General features: G+C 33.9%; 2 protein-coding genes and 1 long non-coding RNA gene across 17 annotated transcripts in view; 1 reads left to right on the forward strand and 2 right to left on the reverse strand.

Annotated features, from left to right (window-relative positions):
- The window catches only part of Tm1 (tropomyosin 1), a 31,507-nt gene extending 16,046 nt beyond the window's left edge, over window positions 1-15,461 (reverse strand). For 6 of the 15 annotated variants that reach the window (XR_015294074.1, XR_015294073.1, XM_012494113.3 and 3 more), the window contains exons 1-2: window positions 10,328-11,574; window positions 1,175-1,308 (exon numbers count right to left, since the gene is read on the reverse strand). Coding sequence is in view for 12 of the 15 variants with exons in the window: in XM_012494113.3 (XP_012349567.1) it covers window positions 1,175-1,308; window positions 10,328-11,161 (968 nt within the window). In the remaining 3 variants the exon portion in view is untranslated. Of the gene's footprint in view, window positions 1-1,174; window positions 1,309-7,205; window positions 7,918-10,327; window positions 11,575-11,936; window positions 12,063-12,394; window positions 12,555-15,201 lie in introns of those variants that run through there. The other 9 variants (XR_015294075.1, XM_012494116.3, XM_012494114.3 and 6 more) reach the window with 5 other exon arrangements.
- A 1,386-nt stretch (window positions 15,462-16,847) lies between these two features.
- On the forward strand, window positions 16,848-17,951 carry LOC147656635 (uncharacterized). The gene is made up of 3 exons (XR_015294077.1): window positions 16,848-17,004; window positions 17,487-17,556; window positions 17,722-17,951. It is a non-coding gene; the product is annotated as an uncharacterized LOC147656635 (long non-coding RNA).
- Window positions 17,808-19,277, reverse strand: part of PIP5K59B (Phosphatidylinositol 4-phosphate 5-kinase 59B) — a 31,069-nt gene continuing 29,599 nt past the window's right edge. The window contains exon 20 of the transcript XR_015294072.1: window positions 17,808-19,253. The gene's annotated coding sequence lies outside the window, so the exon portion shown is untranslated. The remainder of the gene's footprint in view (window positions 19,254-19,277) is intronic.

The raw sequence follows: 19,277 nt of genomic DNA on the forward strand, positions 1-19,277 counted from the left end.
TATAAATGTGAGAAACAAAATGTTCCACATTTCTGTAATCAAATGATCAAGTGATAATTAAATTTAACGCTCGCGTAATATGTAATTGCATCATATTCTGAAACAGGTCTATCGATAATTAACCACTTTACGCGAGCTAATGAAAATGCACGGTTCATAAAATCAGTGTAATTGCTAGTTCGCAAGTAACCTTGGATATGCAGTGTGTAATTCATGTCTGGGCGCGGGTTCCATTATCATATAAATATAACCTATTTCAAGATCTATATTCGGCGCGGTATTAACCGCGAAACATTACAATACAGTATTGTGCGATTATTTATAGATAGATAGAGAACATAAGATCATTCGAGAGTGTATTGTCGGCTCTTTCGTTTCGATTTCTTTAAACGTACAGATTTGGTTTCTTTTTGGAGTATTGTACGACGTCTTTCATATTTCATTTGGAGTGATTTATTTTTGAAATTATTGTAATAGTAATTTGGTTAAAATTAGAATTTACTTATTTGAGCAAAAATTTAAAAATTATTTTCATTTAAACAAGAGATATAATTTAATTTTTCTGAATAGTTAAACATTATTTTATTAGATTCTAAAAAATTATTTTAATTGAAATTTTCTCACAACAAAATTAATAATATTTTATAAATCAAATAAATTCAATTTCCTTTACAATAATTTCAATAGAAAATTCAACGTATTAGCTAATAATATATTTATTTTATTTCAATTTTCACATTCAGGAATTTTATGTTATTCCAATACTTATAAAATATATAGAATGTAATAGTAGATATTGTGAAGAATTAAATATCTTCAGCCATCACGTTAAATTCTCATAATCTCATAGAGGATAGACAATAATATCCCATTATAAAAATTCCATTTTCTTCATTATACTTTCTAATAAGACTATAACTTTCAACAATTTCATTAACAAATTCAACACCAATCTCATAAATATCGAATAAAAATCGAAAAAAAGGTTGTTATTATCTGTCCATTGAGTTATATAGTCACTGAATGATTTCTTTTTATAAATCTTTTTATAAATATCCATCGATGTGCGTAGCAAAAAAGATACGTCAACGAACGGATATTTATAAGATTTACGTGGTCGTACGTGCTCCAAGTATTATTGCGGAGAAACTATAGAAATGTGGAATTCGTTTACCGTTCGCTCTCATCCGCTGCTTGCGACGCCTCTGCCAATTTAGCAGTGGCCGTTGCAAGGCGTTCCTCCGATCTCTCGAGGTCCTCCTCCAACAATTGGATACGACGATTCAGAGCGGCTACTTCGGACTCAGCCTATAAAAAAAGAAAAAAATATTTTTAGATCAAAGATCTTTTAAATAATATTTGATTTTTAAAATTCATGTTTCTTTATCTTTTTTCTTTTTGTTTTTATTTTGAAAAATAGATAAAAAATATTTGTTGTTATTCATGTATATTTTAAGCGATACCATGACATTTAAAAACGGACATTTACATTGATAAAAATTATGATAGTGAAAGGCTTTGACTTTATGAATGACACATCCTCATTATACACTTCCTCTTTATAGTTGTAAAAACAATAGTTATCGTTCCAATTTTTTAACTGGTGAGTTACAAGGTTGTAATAAATTCATTAACGTAATGTAAACGAACAAAGTTAAGATTAAACTTTAGATAAGTTATCGTCGTTGATTGGCAACGATTGCATCGATTATTTTTAACTCGATACAGATTTTTTCAACTTCTTTATCCTTCCATTTTAAACGAAAGAAAAAGAATAAACGAAATGAAAAATAATATATATATATAAAAAGGAAAAAATTATTTTTAAGGAAAAAAAAAAAAAATAAAAATTTACCGATCACGATCACATAACACGTGATTAGGATTCGCAATTAGGAACGAATCAGTCGTGAGATCGCCAAGGTCTTTACTCCGTTCGCATATCAATGACCCTAGTTTCCTTCCTTTAGAGCTCGTGCTCATAGCTACAATTGATTTAATTGAATGGATGTTTTTCGCAGCATCCACGTGCATTTGCACGCGAGTAACCTCGTATTCCTCTTTAGAAATGGAACGATTGTCTCATAGAAAAGCATTTGATCATAAAATAAACAAAATTTAATTTAAAAAATAACTTAACACGAATTAAATATCTGACATAAAACTCGATTTCGAATAATTATATTTATATTAATTCCTATTTTATTTCATGATGTGATTTTCAGTAGAGAAATCATTGTTTTTTAGAGATTTTCCACAGAGATATTAGTCAAATTTCTATTTAGAATAATTTTCTATGAAATTAGCATCGTTATTTTGTATATCAATAATAGTATATATTTATTTTAAAATATTTTCTTATTGAATTATTATATAAAAGAATTTTATGTATTATAATAGATGAAATTCGTAGATATTATCTATTTATAACGTATATAGACTTATTGTAAAAAAATTTATCAATATTTATTTCTTAATCAGCTACTTCTGATATCGTATCTTTACCGATAAATATTATGACTCACACTCATAATAAATAAATAATTTTTAAAGGAAATTACATTCTTAAGAATTACGAGTTTAAATTAGTCTATTCATAATAAACTTCATTATAATACAGGAGATAATTAAAACATTCCCCAATTAAGACTCGAAATTGTAACCCATTCAAAAGATAGTCTCATCGTTTTATGTCAAACGAAGCGAACCATGCTCGCCCTTACAAATGTAAATTGCTTAACGCTTGATTACGTGTGTATTCGTCTCTACGCAATTCGAGGCCCTTGTCCTCGTTTGCGGCTGCACCTGCGTCGATTGTACGTCGAGCGGATAAATCCTAATTCAACGTGCGTGAATCAGGCATTGCCCGCGCTTTCATGCACGTGCCACTCTTCGATCATACACCACCAACATTTCGCATCCGGACCGATTCGACACTCCTCCTTGACCGATGACGCATAGAAATTGAACGAAAACAACGATAACGAGAACACCTTTAGTAGATTCTGGTTATCTTATCTTACGCAGAATTGATTAATACACATTAATACACATTGCTTTCATTTGTGCAATATGCGAAAAAATAGCCAATTTTGAAGTCGATGATGAAAGACAAATAATTTGTATAATTGGAGTTCACTGATTGATTCTATTTCTTGATTTCTTGATTAGATGATAAAAATTCTCATTCAGATAAGTAACATTGCCTTTAATGTAATTTGTTTTGTTGTTCAAGCAATTATGTATATAATTTATAACATTTTATAATATTGTTTTAAATTAACGACTTAATAACAATTGAAAACTATTAAATTATATCAACATAAATTAAGGCAATGTACTTTACTTTTTCATTAATGTAATTTATATTTTATTCTTATTTTTTTTTTATAATAATATTGCTTTACATCATTCAATTTTGAAAGTGTAAACAAACTCGAAAGTTATATTATCATGAACTTCATTGATATCATTATTCGTTCTATTTAAAATGATTCATATAAACCGGAGGTTACGCCTATGCCTGTTCGTACAATGTTATAATTCGTATCCAGACCATATAGTCGGTTAAATTACCGACCGGAATAATCCGTCACGGTGTAATATTTTAACCTGGCGCACGAGCCACTTCCGGTCCCGCTTATTTCCGTCATAGACCGATCGATCGATTCTATCAAGCTGTGCATCTATGATTCTGCGTTAGGAAACCGACACGCCCACGCACACTGGCACAGCCGAACAGGTCTCGTCGATCGTAGGTAATGTTGGTAAGTGTGCCAAACTTCCGCCAATGATCACCCTCCGTTACTTCCATTACGTTCTGTTAATTCGACACGATTCTACTACTGTGTTTACATGTTATTTAAATGAATTCATTTAAATTAACAATACTTTAAGAAATTAAGTGAAATAATTTTATTTTTCTACTTTCTTATAATCGTTGAAAAGAAAAATTACTTTTAATTCTTAAAAGCTATTATATCGTACTTATTCCTATTAATATTTCATCTTTAATAGCAATTAGACATTATTTTCTAAATACTTTAAAAAAAAAACTGATTTAAGATGTAAAATTATTATAGCTTTAACATTACAACGGGAATTCTAAATAATTCTAAATAATCTAATGCGAATTTCAAACGGAGTAACGGTATTATTCAATTAATTTACAAAATCGCTTTTTTTCAAAAATGAGAAAACATTGGATCGGATTCAGAAATGAAGAAACATCGTACATTAATTTTTTCTAAAAACATTCCTCTCGAAGTAAATCAAAAAGATATTATCGATCGATTAATTTGTAATATGTTAAAATCAATAAAAATCACATTACATCATATGGAGTACACAAGATAGATGATACATCGATGTTTATTTGTTTATTAATAAATCTATTCCTAGGATGAGGACAATCAAGGTTCGATTATATAAACTTCTCAATAAAAGAGACGCCACGTGCTGTCGTATAGCTCGTACGTAATATCACTTTCACGATACGCGCTAAATCTGTCGATGTCGGATAAATCAATGAACCGAACCCGCGGTATTATACCACGAGATAAATCTTCACAATGTGGCGGGCGCTGGTTATCTAGTTTTTATTAGACAAGAGAATGAAGAAGAAGAAGAAGAAGAGAAAAGGAAGAAAAATGAACGGGGGAGCTGCATACACGGCAGTGCACTTCATTGCTCAATGACAAAAGCTTGTTAGTGAAGCTTCACCGAGCTTCTATTCGTTGGCCTTTTAGGACGGCGACACGTCAGCGGCAGAAAGCGAGCAACGTCACTGGAAATACATACATTGACATTTTTCGGAGACTATCCAAGGTTAATCTACGAAGTATAATCGGCAAGGAAAATAGCCTTTGTTACCGTAAATGGTTACTTGTAATTGTTACTGATTTATGAGAGTAAAAATTTGATAATTGTTTAGTAGAATGAATTGAAAGATGTATATTGTGTTGACTCTTTATATTTTTAAAATAAATGATCTTTCTGTAATAACATTGGTAACAAAAAAATTAATAATTTGATTATAACTTATACTAAAATAACGTTATAAATTAAAAATGAACAAATTGTAATTTTTTATATAAAATAATGAAAATTTTTTAATAGATCTATAATTAATATGTGATCTATTTAATATTATTATAATATTATTTATTAGAGATTATTTATTAGTGGATTGAAATGAAATTTCAAAAAATAAACAATAAATATAATATGATAAAATAAAGATAATTTTTTGCTAAAATACTTTTTAAATATTGAGGAGCATTCTTAGACATTCTATATATTTCTATTTTACGAAAAAAAAGATAATGATTTGATTACTTCTTTCATCAATAATTTTGCCAAAATTAGTCACCATGAAAGAACAGAATATTAAAATCTATGATAGGTTTCCTTCACAAGGGGTGAAAAGGTCTCCGTAAGAAAATAAAACATTCGACCTTCAGCGTAGGTGATTTTAAATGTCATCTGGATAAATAATATGAGACAGATATATAGTTATATACATATATATAGAAATGTCAGTAATGTCTTCTTACTACAAAAAAAGACAAACAATGGTTTTTGATGCGTAAGCATGCGTTAGATAGAATTGAATACGAATTTCTTGTACCAGTGTTCAAGTTTGAAATTTCAACAAGTCACTCATTTAATAGATTCTTGAATCTTGATCATGAAATCGATTATTAGAAGCATTGTAATGATCGAAAAAAAAAAATACAGATAACTCGTACAGATTGAAATTTGACTTTCAGAGAGAAATTTAAAATCATAAACACAGAAAAAAAATAAAAGATTAAAGCGATTGTATTTAAATAATTTAAATGATACAGATTATTCGTAATATTTAAATATTTTATATACTAAAATATTTCCAGCGACTATCTTCACTTCAAGCTATGCATATTACGTTTCACCAGTCTGCCAGCAAAAAAGAAAAGAGCAAAAACAAGATTGTGGTGTAAATCCGTTAAATCGAGGCTGATGAACGCTTACACCTAGACTACACCCTCGCTCTTCATCGATCTTTCTTTTATAAATGTACAAATTGCATACTTATATTTATGAAGTTTGTATAAAATATTTTTTAAACAAACTATTATATATATTTATTCAATTTTTCATATTTTTAATTCATAAAGAAATAATTAAAAAACATAAATTAAAATTTTTTTACTTGACATATAATTAATGCAAATCCTAAAAAACTTATGTTGTGGAAGTAATACTACAGAAACAACTTTGCGTATACAAATCGTTGTATAATCGTATGATCATATACATAAAAATCGACCGATAATCCCGCATGCTTTCATATGAATGATATGGATAGATCAGCTTGAAAATGAGTAATGCGATCGGTTAAGAATTAAGCGGTTAACGGTTTAGCGCATTATTAATTCTTGATAAATAACTGTGTTTTTCGAAGTATAGAATTATTTATTAAAGGCTCAAGGATAGAAGAAATAAGTTTTCAAGTGAGTCCTCTCATTGTATCAAGAATGTCTCGAGTGTGAGTCGAGTCGGTATCCCTTCTATACCCCCTGACTGCCCTCTCCAGAGGCACAACCCAGCCTGACGACGACGTGCCTGACACTCACGATCGATTCTATAGCTGTGTGGATGCCGGCTCTGGCATTTTGTGTGTAAAAAAGAAAAGAATTTTTATCGAAAGTCGGGGACGATTGATGTTCTATATTTTTAAATTAATATATCAGATGTGATGTCTATTAACTTTATCCATTATCCTTGATAAAAATTTCTCTGAAGCGAACCGATCGATACTTTTCCAAACGAATACCATGAAGTTGAGCACCATATTTCCGGTAAAGACACGCCGCGAATCATATAGTACGAATCCACAATGAAATTAATCGCAGAACGAGCCGATCACGAGACGAATCAATCGTATTTAGAATCGGTGCATTTCACATGAATATGTACTAAGTATCCAAATCAACAAAACTCACTGAATTTCTTCCTTCCTGTCTTATACTCAATTCATGTCCCTATTCAAGCGTCATATAACAATCAATGGACTTGTAGGATATCGCATAGGTTATGCTACGGAAATAAGTGAAATGAAAGAAAAATTTGAAACATATCTTCAACTAAAATATATCAATCGAGCTAATTCGTGTATAATGGAACTGGAAGAGATACGGTCATGAGGTAATTTTTTCACTCACTTCCTCGCGGCGTATCACTTCCACCTGCAGCCGCTTCTGATACTCCTCGCACTCGTCCTTGTACTTTTCCATTTCCTCCTTAGTCTGCCTCATTTTCTTCTTGAGCACGTCGAGAAGGGTGCCCTGCACTTGCGTCGACATGCTGCTGAATATTCGCGCGTGTTAGCGTTTTCTCACTTATAAACGTCGCGATTACGAATCTCGTGTATGAATCGAGGTAATATTCGTACTGTAAATAAAAAGTCAAGAATCTAAGATAGCCGGTGAATACGACGTACGAAGACCAAGTATGTCAGGGTACGAGAAACGACCGGTACCCGTACGAAAGAGAGTTTCGTAGCCTTCGAGCTGTCGTACACTGACGACCACTGGCTGCTGTTGACTGGAAAGCAAGATGGCTGCCCCCGGTCAGGACGCGCATGCGCGCTAATATGGTGCGGACGTCAAATAGTCCCTTGCCCTTAACGACGCCTGTTTCAAAATATTTGATAAAAAATTTCCATTTAACCAAGTCGCAATTGATATTATTATTCAAATGCTTTGTATTCAATCATGTTTATTGTTAAAAATATTTAGTTCATTGATAATCATTCTTTTTTTCTTTTCATGACCGTGTCACGAAGCGTGATGCGCACGCCGAGTATCGCTACGCCGATCGACGTGTCGTCGCGCGCAGAGCCCCGGAAATACCGCGCCCGTCCCGAGCGCGCCCAACCGTTCGAATGGACGGTCGACAACAATTCCTGCGTTGTTTCATTTCTTCTACTTTTTCATTTATAATGAGGGGCAATGCACGTTTATTTTACGCATCAATGATAATTTCAGTATCAAAATGATCTTTTTTCAATAGAATGATCGTTTTCAATAATTGTCGGTTTAGATTTTATGACTAAAAGTAGATAGGATGAATGAGTGACTTGCAAATTTAAATAATAATAAAGATCAATAGTACAACGGTTATATGATTCCTAATAATAAATTATACTTTATTATAAGTTTCAAAAGGAATTTAATAATGACATGATTATACAAAAATTGAATTAAATAATAATTTAAATTTTAGCTAAAATATGTATATTTCATTATGATATTTAAGCATAATTACAAATGGTGTAAGAAATAAATTATATATTCATTAATTTAATATTTTTTAAAATATATTGCAATTGTTTGATTCGAAAATATAGTTTTAAAAAAAATCAATTTAATTTACAATGCAATTTTAATCAAGATTATGAATTTTATAAAGTTCCTTACTATTTATTTATTATTTTTAATTTTAATTATTAATATGTGTAACAAAATTATGTTAAAATATAATTATTACTATCGAATCGTTCATATTTTAAATTCATATTTTACATATAAATGTAAAAAATAAATCAAATATTCTATAAATAAAAATACAAAAAAATTAAAAAAAAATATAAATATAAAATATTAAAATATGATTGCAATATAAATAAAGTTTGAAATGCATTTTTAAAGAATTAATATGTAATCTATTTAATATTCGATTATTTTATTTGAAATTTAAACATTATGCAAATTCGCATTAATATCGAATTAAAAATAATCAATCAAATTTGAATTTTACTCATCCACAAGAATTATGCGAACAATACAAGCATAGATGGCAGCACATTGATCGATGTGAAAACGTAGAAAATGTGACGTGTAAACATTGACTAAGATAAGCAGTAAAGAAACGGATCTTGTTTCAAAGGTCGACAATGAATCGCAGAATATACTCCAAATTTCCGTGCAATATGTTACGAATATTTTGCAACTTTCTGTTTTGTCACCGGTTTATAAATGCTTATAACGAAATAGATTTGTAAGAACGCATTCCGGAAGCAATGCTTACGCAATGCTCTCTCGAAGTGTCGAATAAAAGAGCTACTGGATTCGTATACCAACAGCTATGTATTTTTAGAATGTTGACGAATACTATTCATATTTAACATATTACGAGTGCAGGGTGGGATTCGTTTTTGAAAATGATTTGCAAAAATATTTTGTATTTATGTATGAAAATAATTTTTTATTTGGATAATCATTTTTAGATTTTTAATTATCAAAGAAAAAGAAGAATGAAATTATATGAATTATGAATCTAAAAAATTTTTACAGCAAATTTTTTTTTGTTACTAGGTTAACTTATTTCTGAAATATAATGTACAATCAGTGAACTTCCAAATTTGGCAGCATGGCATTCATTGTTATACCTGTCATATACCTGTCATATTTAAACGAAAGGTGGGGGTTATACTAAAAATGAGTTGATGAAAACATCATATCGCAATGCACGTTGACATGATTGTAAATAATTTAAGAATTCGCACTAACTGCATTGGTTGTTTGGTGTCGGCTAAATAAGAATGCCATTTATCGTACCAGTTGGAATCACGTTTAACCCATTGTCTTCGTTCAGTAACCTTATACAATAAGTATTCTTTGTCGGACGATCGAGCATCGTTAAGGCCCGTAAGAAGTCTCGCTGTTAATAATCTTTTAAGTATTATTATATGACCGTCATAAATAGCAATACATTATTCATTTAACGCACGATAATGTGAACTGATTTCGATTTCCACTTGGCAACGACAGAAATTCCGATGTTTTAATCGGCCTTTCTCTAATCAGTATTCGCGGCGGTCCGATTATTTTCCAGGATGAACAGTAGAAAAGAGCGTATAATTAAAACAGAAAGAGTAATATGAGCTGTCTGTTATTTCGTAAACCTATTCGAGCAACGATTAAATGGTCTGTAACGTCACCGTGGGTAACCACTAGATCACCTAACCTAACTGCGTACGTATTTTTAACTCGTTCTCCACCATATAAGGTATCGAATTCATGAAGATTACCTCGTTCGACAAAACGTTGTGTAAGTCAAAAAACGCAAAAGAGATAAAAATATGGACGGTATATGATTTGAGAGAGAAAGCGAGATTTTGATAAGTGACTAACTTGTTCTCTTATCAATGACCGAATGACCCACAAAAACCCATTGACCGACGTTAAAGCGCATCAAGGTCACATCATGCGGTGACTTTGCATCACATAATTACACATATCTACATACCGGGTACGTCAACATTGTATCATACGATACTGACCCGTTTTAGCTGGTTTCCCATAATATTCTGCAATTCGTTCCTTATGAGACCGAATTTCATCATTGTGTCGCTGGAGAATATAGACCATCCAAAAGCTAATCCAGGATAATCAGCGCATCTCTTTCTTCTTTTAGCTTCTCTTTCAGCTTGTACCTCGGTTCTTTCACTAGGACACCTCAACTTGGCAAGTTCAGCAAGTTCAGGATCCTCCTCGACATTAGTTGATTCGTCGTCAGAGTTTCCATCACCGCGAGCCCTCGCGACCGCGTGCTCAGGCTCCGGCGAATTTTCTTTTTTTCTCTTTTCTTCGTCAGATTTATTTTCGCATATTTCATTCCCACGTGGTTTTAATTCAGAATTGTCCAATACTTCTTCCATTTTATAACTATCAAAGTTCTCATTTTCGTTTCTTTTACGAACAAATTGTTCGTGTCGTTCGTCAAGAACATCCAGGCTACACTGCGCGAGCCTATGACGGATGTTTTCTTCTCTATCATGCTCGAGATTATATTTTATCTTATTTGAATCTTCATTCGATGTTACATCTTTCGTGGACACCGTGGCCGTCGGATCACGAAGCCACCTCGTGCCGATTGTGGGCACTGTCACCGCAGTGGAACATTCTGTATCGATGACATTGCTTTTTTCATCAAGCTTCGGTGACGTTGTAGTTGTTGATGTTTCGTTATTTCTGATCGCCGTATCTTTAACGATATCAGCAGGGCCACACTGCGCGGGTCCTCTGCTGGAGGCGTCGAGACGTCGGCGCGTAGCGTGTCGCGGATGATGTTGATGACCGCGACGTCTCGTGGTCGACGTCAGAGCTGGTTCCATACTAACCAGCTGCCAACCCTTTACTAACCCCCTTCGTTCCACTACTCTTTTTAAGTGCTCTACGCACCACTATTACTACCACTGCACAAAGTACACCGCCATCTTGTCTGTCACTGTTCGTAACACGTTTCTCACCGCGCCACGCATACGTCTTTTTGTCTCTTTCTTTGTGTTGTACACACACACACAGTTCTGACAAGCGAACGCATGCACGAGAGGAGACACGCTGGTCTCCGCTCTCTGCACCGTCCTGGTCTGATTTCTATCTTGCTTTCTCTCTCTCTTTCTCCGTCTATTGCTCTATGCTCGATTCAGGTTACCCCTACTACCCGTCAACTACAATACGAAACCGAAGTTTGCCGAGAATCACCGAACAAACGAAACGGCAGCTTCGCGTACTAACGCTCGACTGTGCGCTTACTTCGCGAGGAATCTATTCATCCCTCGTGAAGCGCTTGCGCACGATTGCTGCGACATCTTATGGCGCTTAAACGTCATTACTCTGTCGGTAACAGCACATTGTTTGATAAAAATTGTGAAAACCTTGGAGTTTATAATTTAAAAACCGGTTGAGTTTATTTTTTTTTACATTTTTTCAAATGAAATTATTATTTTAACTGAAATGTTTTTGATCAATTTTTGATCAAATCATGAATGATCAATTTTTCAATTTTTTTTTAATTTATATAAATTAAATAAACTCTAATTATTAAAAATACTTAAATATAATTTGAAATTTAAATTATTTAATAATGAATATATACAATTAACTTACGTTTTGTAGCGCTTTGTCTTTCTCCTCAAGTTTGGCATTGACCTGCATAAGAGCCTCCTGAGTTTGATCGAGTTCATTTTCAATGGTCTGGATCTTTTTTTGCAAGGCACGCGCCTCTTCTTCAGCCTTTATTAAACAAAAAAATGTTGTATATGAACAATTCATTTACCACAAACAATAATAATATTTTATCCGTAAAATTGTACTATAACAATTTAACAATATAGGCATCAAAAAAATTCCAAATCTATAATTAAAATTTTTGAACGCGGTTAGCAATCATATATCGCATTTTTATTACAACGCGATTATTCATCGCTATTTTTATTCCGTACTATATATGAGAGATAAACAGATGTTTACGATATTTTTATATTATATCAAGTCACTTATAAATTCTCAATTCCTCATAAACTTTAATTCTTTGCATTAATAACATAAAAATGTTGAAAATTTACCTTTTCGGCTCGCGCATTCGCATCGCGAGCTTGCTGTTCGCAGAGCAACGCGCGATCCATCGCGTTGTCCTTCTCCAGCTTCATTCCCTGCATCTTCTTCTTGATCGCGTCCATGGTGGCGGTTTGGTTTGTTCACTCGTTCACGAGAAAAAAAACGTATCTACAACATTATCGGAGCGTCACTATTATCATACTTGCGCTCTTGAATACGTATTCATCATTTTGCTTCCCATGCACGCTTTATCTCCGATCGACAAAATTGTATTTTTTAATTTTCTCCCTGTTCCGCGGAACTCGATCGATTCTCAAGGAGAACGGTCGAGTTCGCGCGCGTTCATCGCGCCGCAGATTTCATTGACCGTGAGACGAATTACGAATGCAATTAACCGCGATCCGTTTTAATCGTCATGCTTTTTCATTTTTCTTCGACATCTTTTTTTCTTTTTCTTTTTTTCGTCCATTTGTTTCATTTTTTTTTTTTTTTTTTTTCGTTCTAATATCTCGCCTGTCCTTAGAGACATTGCAATGATAATTGTCGAGGAAATCGCACAATTCGACAGAGAATTCGTGCAAGTTCTCGCTATGCGGACAGCATGCATCGAAGTATAATTAGCGAACGACCGGATATCCTATTTATAGAGGCAGGTTCTTGCTCAAGAAGGCCCGGGCTCTGTACCGTGTCCGTATATATAAAATCAAACGTCTTCGCTGCTCCGAGGCGTCTTTCTTCCTCACTCGTGACGTCAGATATTCAGGTATGCGATCCTGCAGGACGAACCGAGGCGAAACGAGAAGATCCTTCGCGGGCATGCTTTCGCATTTTATGCGCTCGTTTCGCTACACGAGCAAACCGATGCATCGCGAGAAGCAGGAGAGACCGATATGGCCAAGAGGACAGAGCCACGAACGGGTTAATTTTCTTCGTGGAAACATTCCAGACGTTGTTTCCTTCGGGACACTTCTTCCAATATTGTTTTTAGAATCGTGTTTTCTTTTTGAACCGATCAATAGTGAAATTTTAATCAAGGACGTTAGCAGGGAACATCATTTTTCGATCTTTCTTTTTCTAGTTTTTAAAATTTGAAAGTAAAATTTGATATTTAAAAAAGAAGAGAATAAAGTTTGGTTCTTCGATGTATTGGATCTACAGCATTGCATGAATTCTTGCATTCGTATCATATCTATATGAGCGAGTATGTACGATTCCTGGCTTACTGGTAATCAGAGATGCAAGGTATGTAGAGAGAAGAGAGAGAAAGAAAACAAAGTTCCAACCAGTTCAAAGAAACAGAAATTCTAGACACAATGCTCCGAAGAAATGAACCCCTTCGCATCATCACTTCTCCTTTACTCTGTGGAATTTAAATATCTAACCTAAATCGATGACACCATCATTTTTATCATACTAAATCGATAATAAAATCACAAAAACAAAATGTGAAATTTAAAAAATACAGTATAATAACTTTCGTTTTGGATTATAGACTTTGATGAAGTCAGACCTACCGAAAGTTACGGAGCACTCGATCGAAATAACTTTGGATAAAAAATAAGCCGAGCTGCCGGATTGTAAAGAAGCTTGTATCAAAGGAGAGGGTTATTTTTACACGCGAGAGGAGAGGGTGGAATCGTCGCTAGCCGCCTGCCGTCGAACCTTTTCGGGTTACGCATAGCCGAGTTTCGTTACTCCATTCGGATCGGTGTCTTGTTACGTTCGAAAGAAAATTTTCCTCCCTACCTTAGTCTACTATCGCTACGATTTCTGACACTTGATCTGGAAATTTTTTGCACAATCCACATACGTTACGAATGAAGATTGTTCTACATCTCTTTTGGAGCAAATAAGAAATTTGTCTGTAAAAGAATACGACCTAGATCATGAAATAGAAATTGAATATTTTTATAAATTTATTCGATTAAAATAAAACATAGAAATATAACGAATTGCGGAGCTAGTGATTTTCGACCTATCGTTGCCACGATGCCAACCGATGTTAGAGGAAATATGTATTTTGTAATGAACCATCTATTCTAGGACCGCACGATTGCTCTGACGATTTCATCGACCCTCTGCACCGAATATTAAAAAAGAAAGATAATATAGAGCAACGCGTGCATTCGTTCTTTCAAGAATTCGTTATCAGCGAGCGTCCGGAACAACATCGTGACCGCGATCTGCTATCTCGTAGCTAGAAATTCCTGTCTACTCCCGGTACACCAAGGAGATCGGTAGTCTGGGACAATGTTGTCACAGCGGTTACGCGTGAATACTTGAAATTTTTTATGAGTCACACGCAGATATTTCTGATATCACCGCGGCTGCACGATGGGTGACAACAAGTCGCGGGCCACCACGTTGCGAAACGAGCGCCGAAATTTGCATAATAACCGATCGCTTTTCAAACTTGCCTTCGTGGAATGCGGGCGTATTTCGATATACCTTCCAGTTGCGAGAATTTAACGACCAACTTAATGCGTCTACCAATCAAAAAAGAGACGAAAGATCCAAGACAATTCAAGTTTCATTTACGTCACTTGGTTCAACTGCAAAAACGAAATCTCTCACGATCTACGAGATCACCCGCCTCTATTCGAATTCTTCCTTCACTTTCATGTACCTATACACATCACTTTCCTCGTTCACACAAGGCGCACACACAAGCACACACCATATACACGATTTTAGAGGGAACTAGAGTCACGATCGTGCGGATCCAGGAAAGGTCCTGAAAGAAACGCGAGGTCGAAAGGCGAAAACTCGTTGTGCATCGGACGTGGTACGGACTGAAAAAAGTGCACATGCTTACTCACGGGGCAAGTATTCAGGTTCGTTCGTCGTCTGGGATGCGTCTGACTCGCAGGCTAAGTCTCGACTGGCCGCTGAAAGCTTCGGCTACAACCGTTCGTCGTGGCTCCCACCTTTTCTCGCGGGCTTCTCTCCTCGCGATCGTAAAAGACGAAAATGACGTCGCTTCGCCAGGATGCGGTTCTCTCTTTCTCTCTCTCTGCCTGTTGCTCCTTCTCGTTCCCGAACGTTGTATCCCTACCACCATCGATGTGTGCACACAGAGAGATCCACGCTGAGGATTTTCTACGTACGGGCCTGTGAAAACGTACACCGCATCGCAGAATTTATCTTTAGAATCGGCGATGATTCGACGCCGATCGGGCCGATGCTTATTTTCACTCTGCGCCCTGGACCTCTTCTTGGCCAACGTGGTGCCGCGAAACATGGAGAACTGATATGGAAGAGAATTGATATTCGATTCATTTCATGGTTGAAGTATATTTATAAAGCACCATATGATTTTTAAGAAAAAACTAACAATACCAAGTAAAAATCAAGTCCTTTGGAAGAGGATCCTTTGTAGTGGAATGACAATAGTTGTGGTTTAAAAAAAAAGTGTTAGTTTGAGAAATTTGATATCTTAAAAGATACAGATTATATAGAAGTGATAATAATAATATGGAGTTGGATTTCAGTGAAATAACAAAATGATCGAGTACCTCTAACAAAATTTTATAAATTGTAATAGAAGAATTACAGACGTTTAATAGGTATCTGATAATAAGCGACAATAATGATGCATGATCAGATTGTAATAAAGTAGCAAATAGATTACGATACGAATTAAAAAAAGTTTGATAAGAATTATTGGAAAACTTTGAAAAGAAATCGTAGTTAGAGAAAGTAAAATCGGTTTTGCTAAAAGAAGAGATCAATCCGAGATTACGCAATTCCTTGATCTAGTTTCCGATGTTCCCTATAGGTACCAAGATCAAAGTCATCAAGATTGCTGCAAGGTTACTGCATATTTAGAAAAACTTGGATATCCTTCGATCACTTAATTTTCAATTAAACGAGATATCGATAATTCATCGGAAGATAAGATAGAAGTCGAACAGATTGCTTAATCAATATCAATAAACTGTTTTCATATAACGCAAAAGTGTGAAACTAAAATAAAATTTAACGAAGAAACAATATATACATGTATCCAACAAAAATCCTAATATTCGATTTCGATAATTTTGGCATTGGGGTTATAGGCATCTCACTCGATCTCCTTGAATCAACAACTCGTGTCATGGTCAATTCGGAATGACTCGGACAACGCTTTTAGCTTCGCCGTTTGCGCAATTATTTCGAGATTTAACGAATAATTCGAGCACTTTCGAAATTACCATTTTCGTCGAAACTTCAATATCGATCGATGAAAGTAGTTCGTATTTTACGCTCAAAATACTTACGTTAGATTTAAACTCTTGGAACTCTCTGTAGAACTTTATATGGTAGCCGTTTCGATACGACTTAATTTTAACGGAACGTGTTCTCGATGGGAACGAAAATTTCACCGAGTAATTTGTCCACACGCGAAATCCTTTGCGTAAATTTATCGGTCAGCACATCTCGTACATTCATCGGTCCGATTCAATACCGTAAAAGGAAAAAGTAGGTAAGGGTCCCTCCGCAGCCTTGACTCATATACCGTCTGTTTAAGTACTGGTTCGTGTGCGTATACGAGCATGCTTCTTAAATACCGATCATTGCGGTTAAAAGTCAATGAATACGACGCCTTTGTTTATCTCTGATATCTAACAGAATTTATGTGAGTATTATAACGTATTAAATTAATATCTGTTGTTGATATTCCGTTGTTTTCTTCAATCGAAGAAAGAAAAAAATATTATTTATTCGATTAGATTAAATGTTATGAAATTTTCATAAATTGATAATATCTCTGAAATATCATCGAAAAATATCTTAGAATTAAAGAAAACTTCTAAAATATTAAGCAAAATGAATAATTCCTTAAAAAAAATTTAAATTAAATGTTTCGTTGATGAAATAATAAAGTTTAATGTTTCGATAATCTTTATTTGAAAATTGAATGAAATCACGTTAATTTGATTTCACCGAGCTATATCAAGCATTAGATTTATTAAACGAATTCATCGCGATATGCTTGTAATTAATTAAATTGTAATTAAGAAAATTCAACCTTGTATCGCAACAATTAGGATGCTTATTATAAAACAGTCTGTCATTATTTTAACGTACGCGTCCTTAGTTAATACTTACCTTATGCAGGATATATTGCACCGACGAGGTCGAGGCACCTTCTGTCCTAATTCTACTTCATCGACATAAGCCTTTATAAGTAAGTTGAGTCATCTTCTCGTTAGCCCCTACTTTGTCATACACCTTAATTTTTTCATTGGCGTGATCGATCAATAGGAATAAAAATTATATTATTGTATATAATAATCAATAATCACGTATATATATTTTCAAATCTTATTTCTTCTCCGCAACTCATCTCTAGTTTGATTAATCGTCGATTAAATCTAAATCAAAGGACAAGGAATGAAAAAGAAATGAACAAGGAAGAAATATAAATTACAACGGAAATATAATTGCAAACTTTATTATTACAACAATTATTGCCAGAGGAAGATCTCCCTCGAGGATCGAACGAAATCTTCCCACGTAAGACTCGGGGACTTTCTGTACGAAAGACCACCGATAAGTCCCTCGATAAATAAATAGAACGAAGTAATAATTTATTCACCCTTATATCGTACATCGTCGTTGCGATCGGCCGTGTATAAATGAAATGAGGTATCAAGATTCCGGACTCTCGAAGAAAATACAAGAGTATGCACAGGATCGCACGCGCCATAATAAATGCATCGACGTACATGATAAAATCTGACATTTGTAAATCTGTATGCGTGTGTGAACATGTGTAAGTATTCGTGTGTACATATTTATAATATACAAACATATATACCTCTGTTTATACATGCACGTAATATCCCCTAAATTAAATATATATACAGCAGTGATAACGCGATTTTTTTTCTTTTTTTTTTTTTTAGGAATTCTCGAGGAACATCGTGAGAAACACTTGAAAGATATTCAAATGTACCGAGTTCCGAATGCATAATCGATGTAAACGATTCCGTTTGTTTTTCTCGATGCTAATACTCGTTGAGCTGCATGCTTGCATTATATTCGAGTAGAATCCGAATGGAATCTATCTTCTTTTCATAATTTTGTCATTGGTTTTCCGCAAAATAAAATCATCGAGCAATCATTTAATTTAATATGGAATGAAAATCACGATTCAAACGATTTCGAGATATATATATATATATACGTCTTATTCTTATTTCGTAATGAAACTTTTCAAAAAAAAGTTTAATCGTAGGATAAAGTGATTAAGAATTTCTTGTTGAATTCGATATTGTAAGATTCGTGCATAACTTCCTTTCATTTCATTTATTTAATAAGTAGCGGGAAGAATTTAAGATAAATCATTAATCAGATTAATTTAAATTTCAGATCATTGAACGAATATCATGCAATCATTTTGAGTATTTTCGATTGGACGATTAAAAATGGTAGAACAAGATTTTAAGTTTACGGACTAATCTTAGTGTACAGGGCGAGGATAATATATTAATTCTTTAAATGTACAAAGTATGCGCTGTACACGTATATAGCCACGGAATGAACAATTTTCAATAGATTCACTAGTTATTTTAAACGACAATAATTATATTAAAAAAATATTGCTATCTTTTTTTCAAATCACTCGTTTCGATTCAAAATTCTACGACACGATTCAAAATCTAGCTGCACATAATAAAAATATTATATGTATAATATCAAAATTCGTCGAAGAAATGACGGATTCGATAAAAAAAAAAGAAAAAAGAAAAGAAAAAACAAACTAAGGAAAAAAACGCACGCAGTCTTTCCGAAAAAGAATCTAAGAAATCATGCGTTTTATCCATCGTTGTCTGTACATTCGAGCCAGAATGAGAGTCCTGCGAGGGAAACTGTAACTTCCTGGCGATACATGGCAGTAAAGTA

Source organism: Apis florea, unplaced genomic scaffold (genome assembly GCF_048593485.1).
Source record: "Apis florea isolate Af1SG1 unplaced genomic scaffold, ASM4859348v1 contig_3561_pilon, whole genome shotgun sequence".
Taxonomy (NCBI): Eukaryota; Metazoa; Arthropoda; class Insecta; order Hymenoptera; family Apidae; genus Apis; species Apis florea.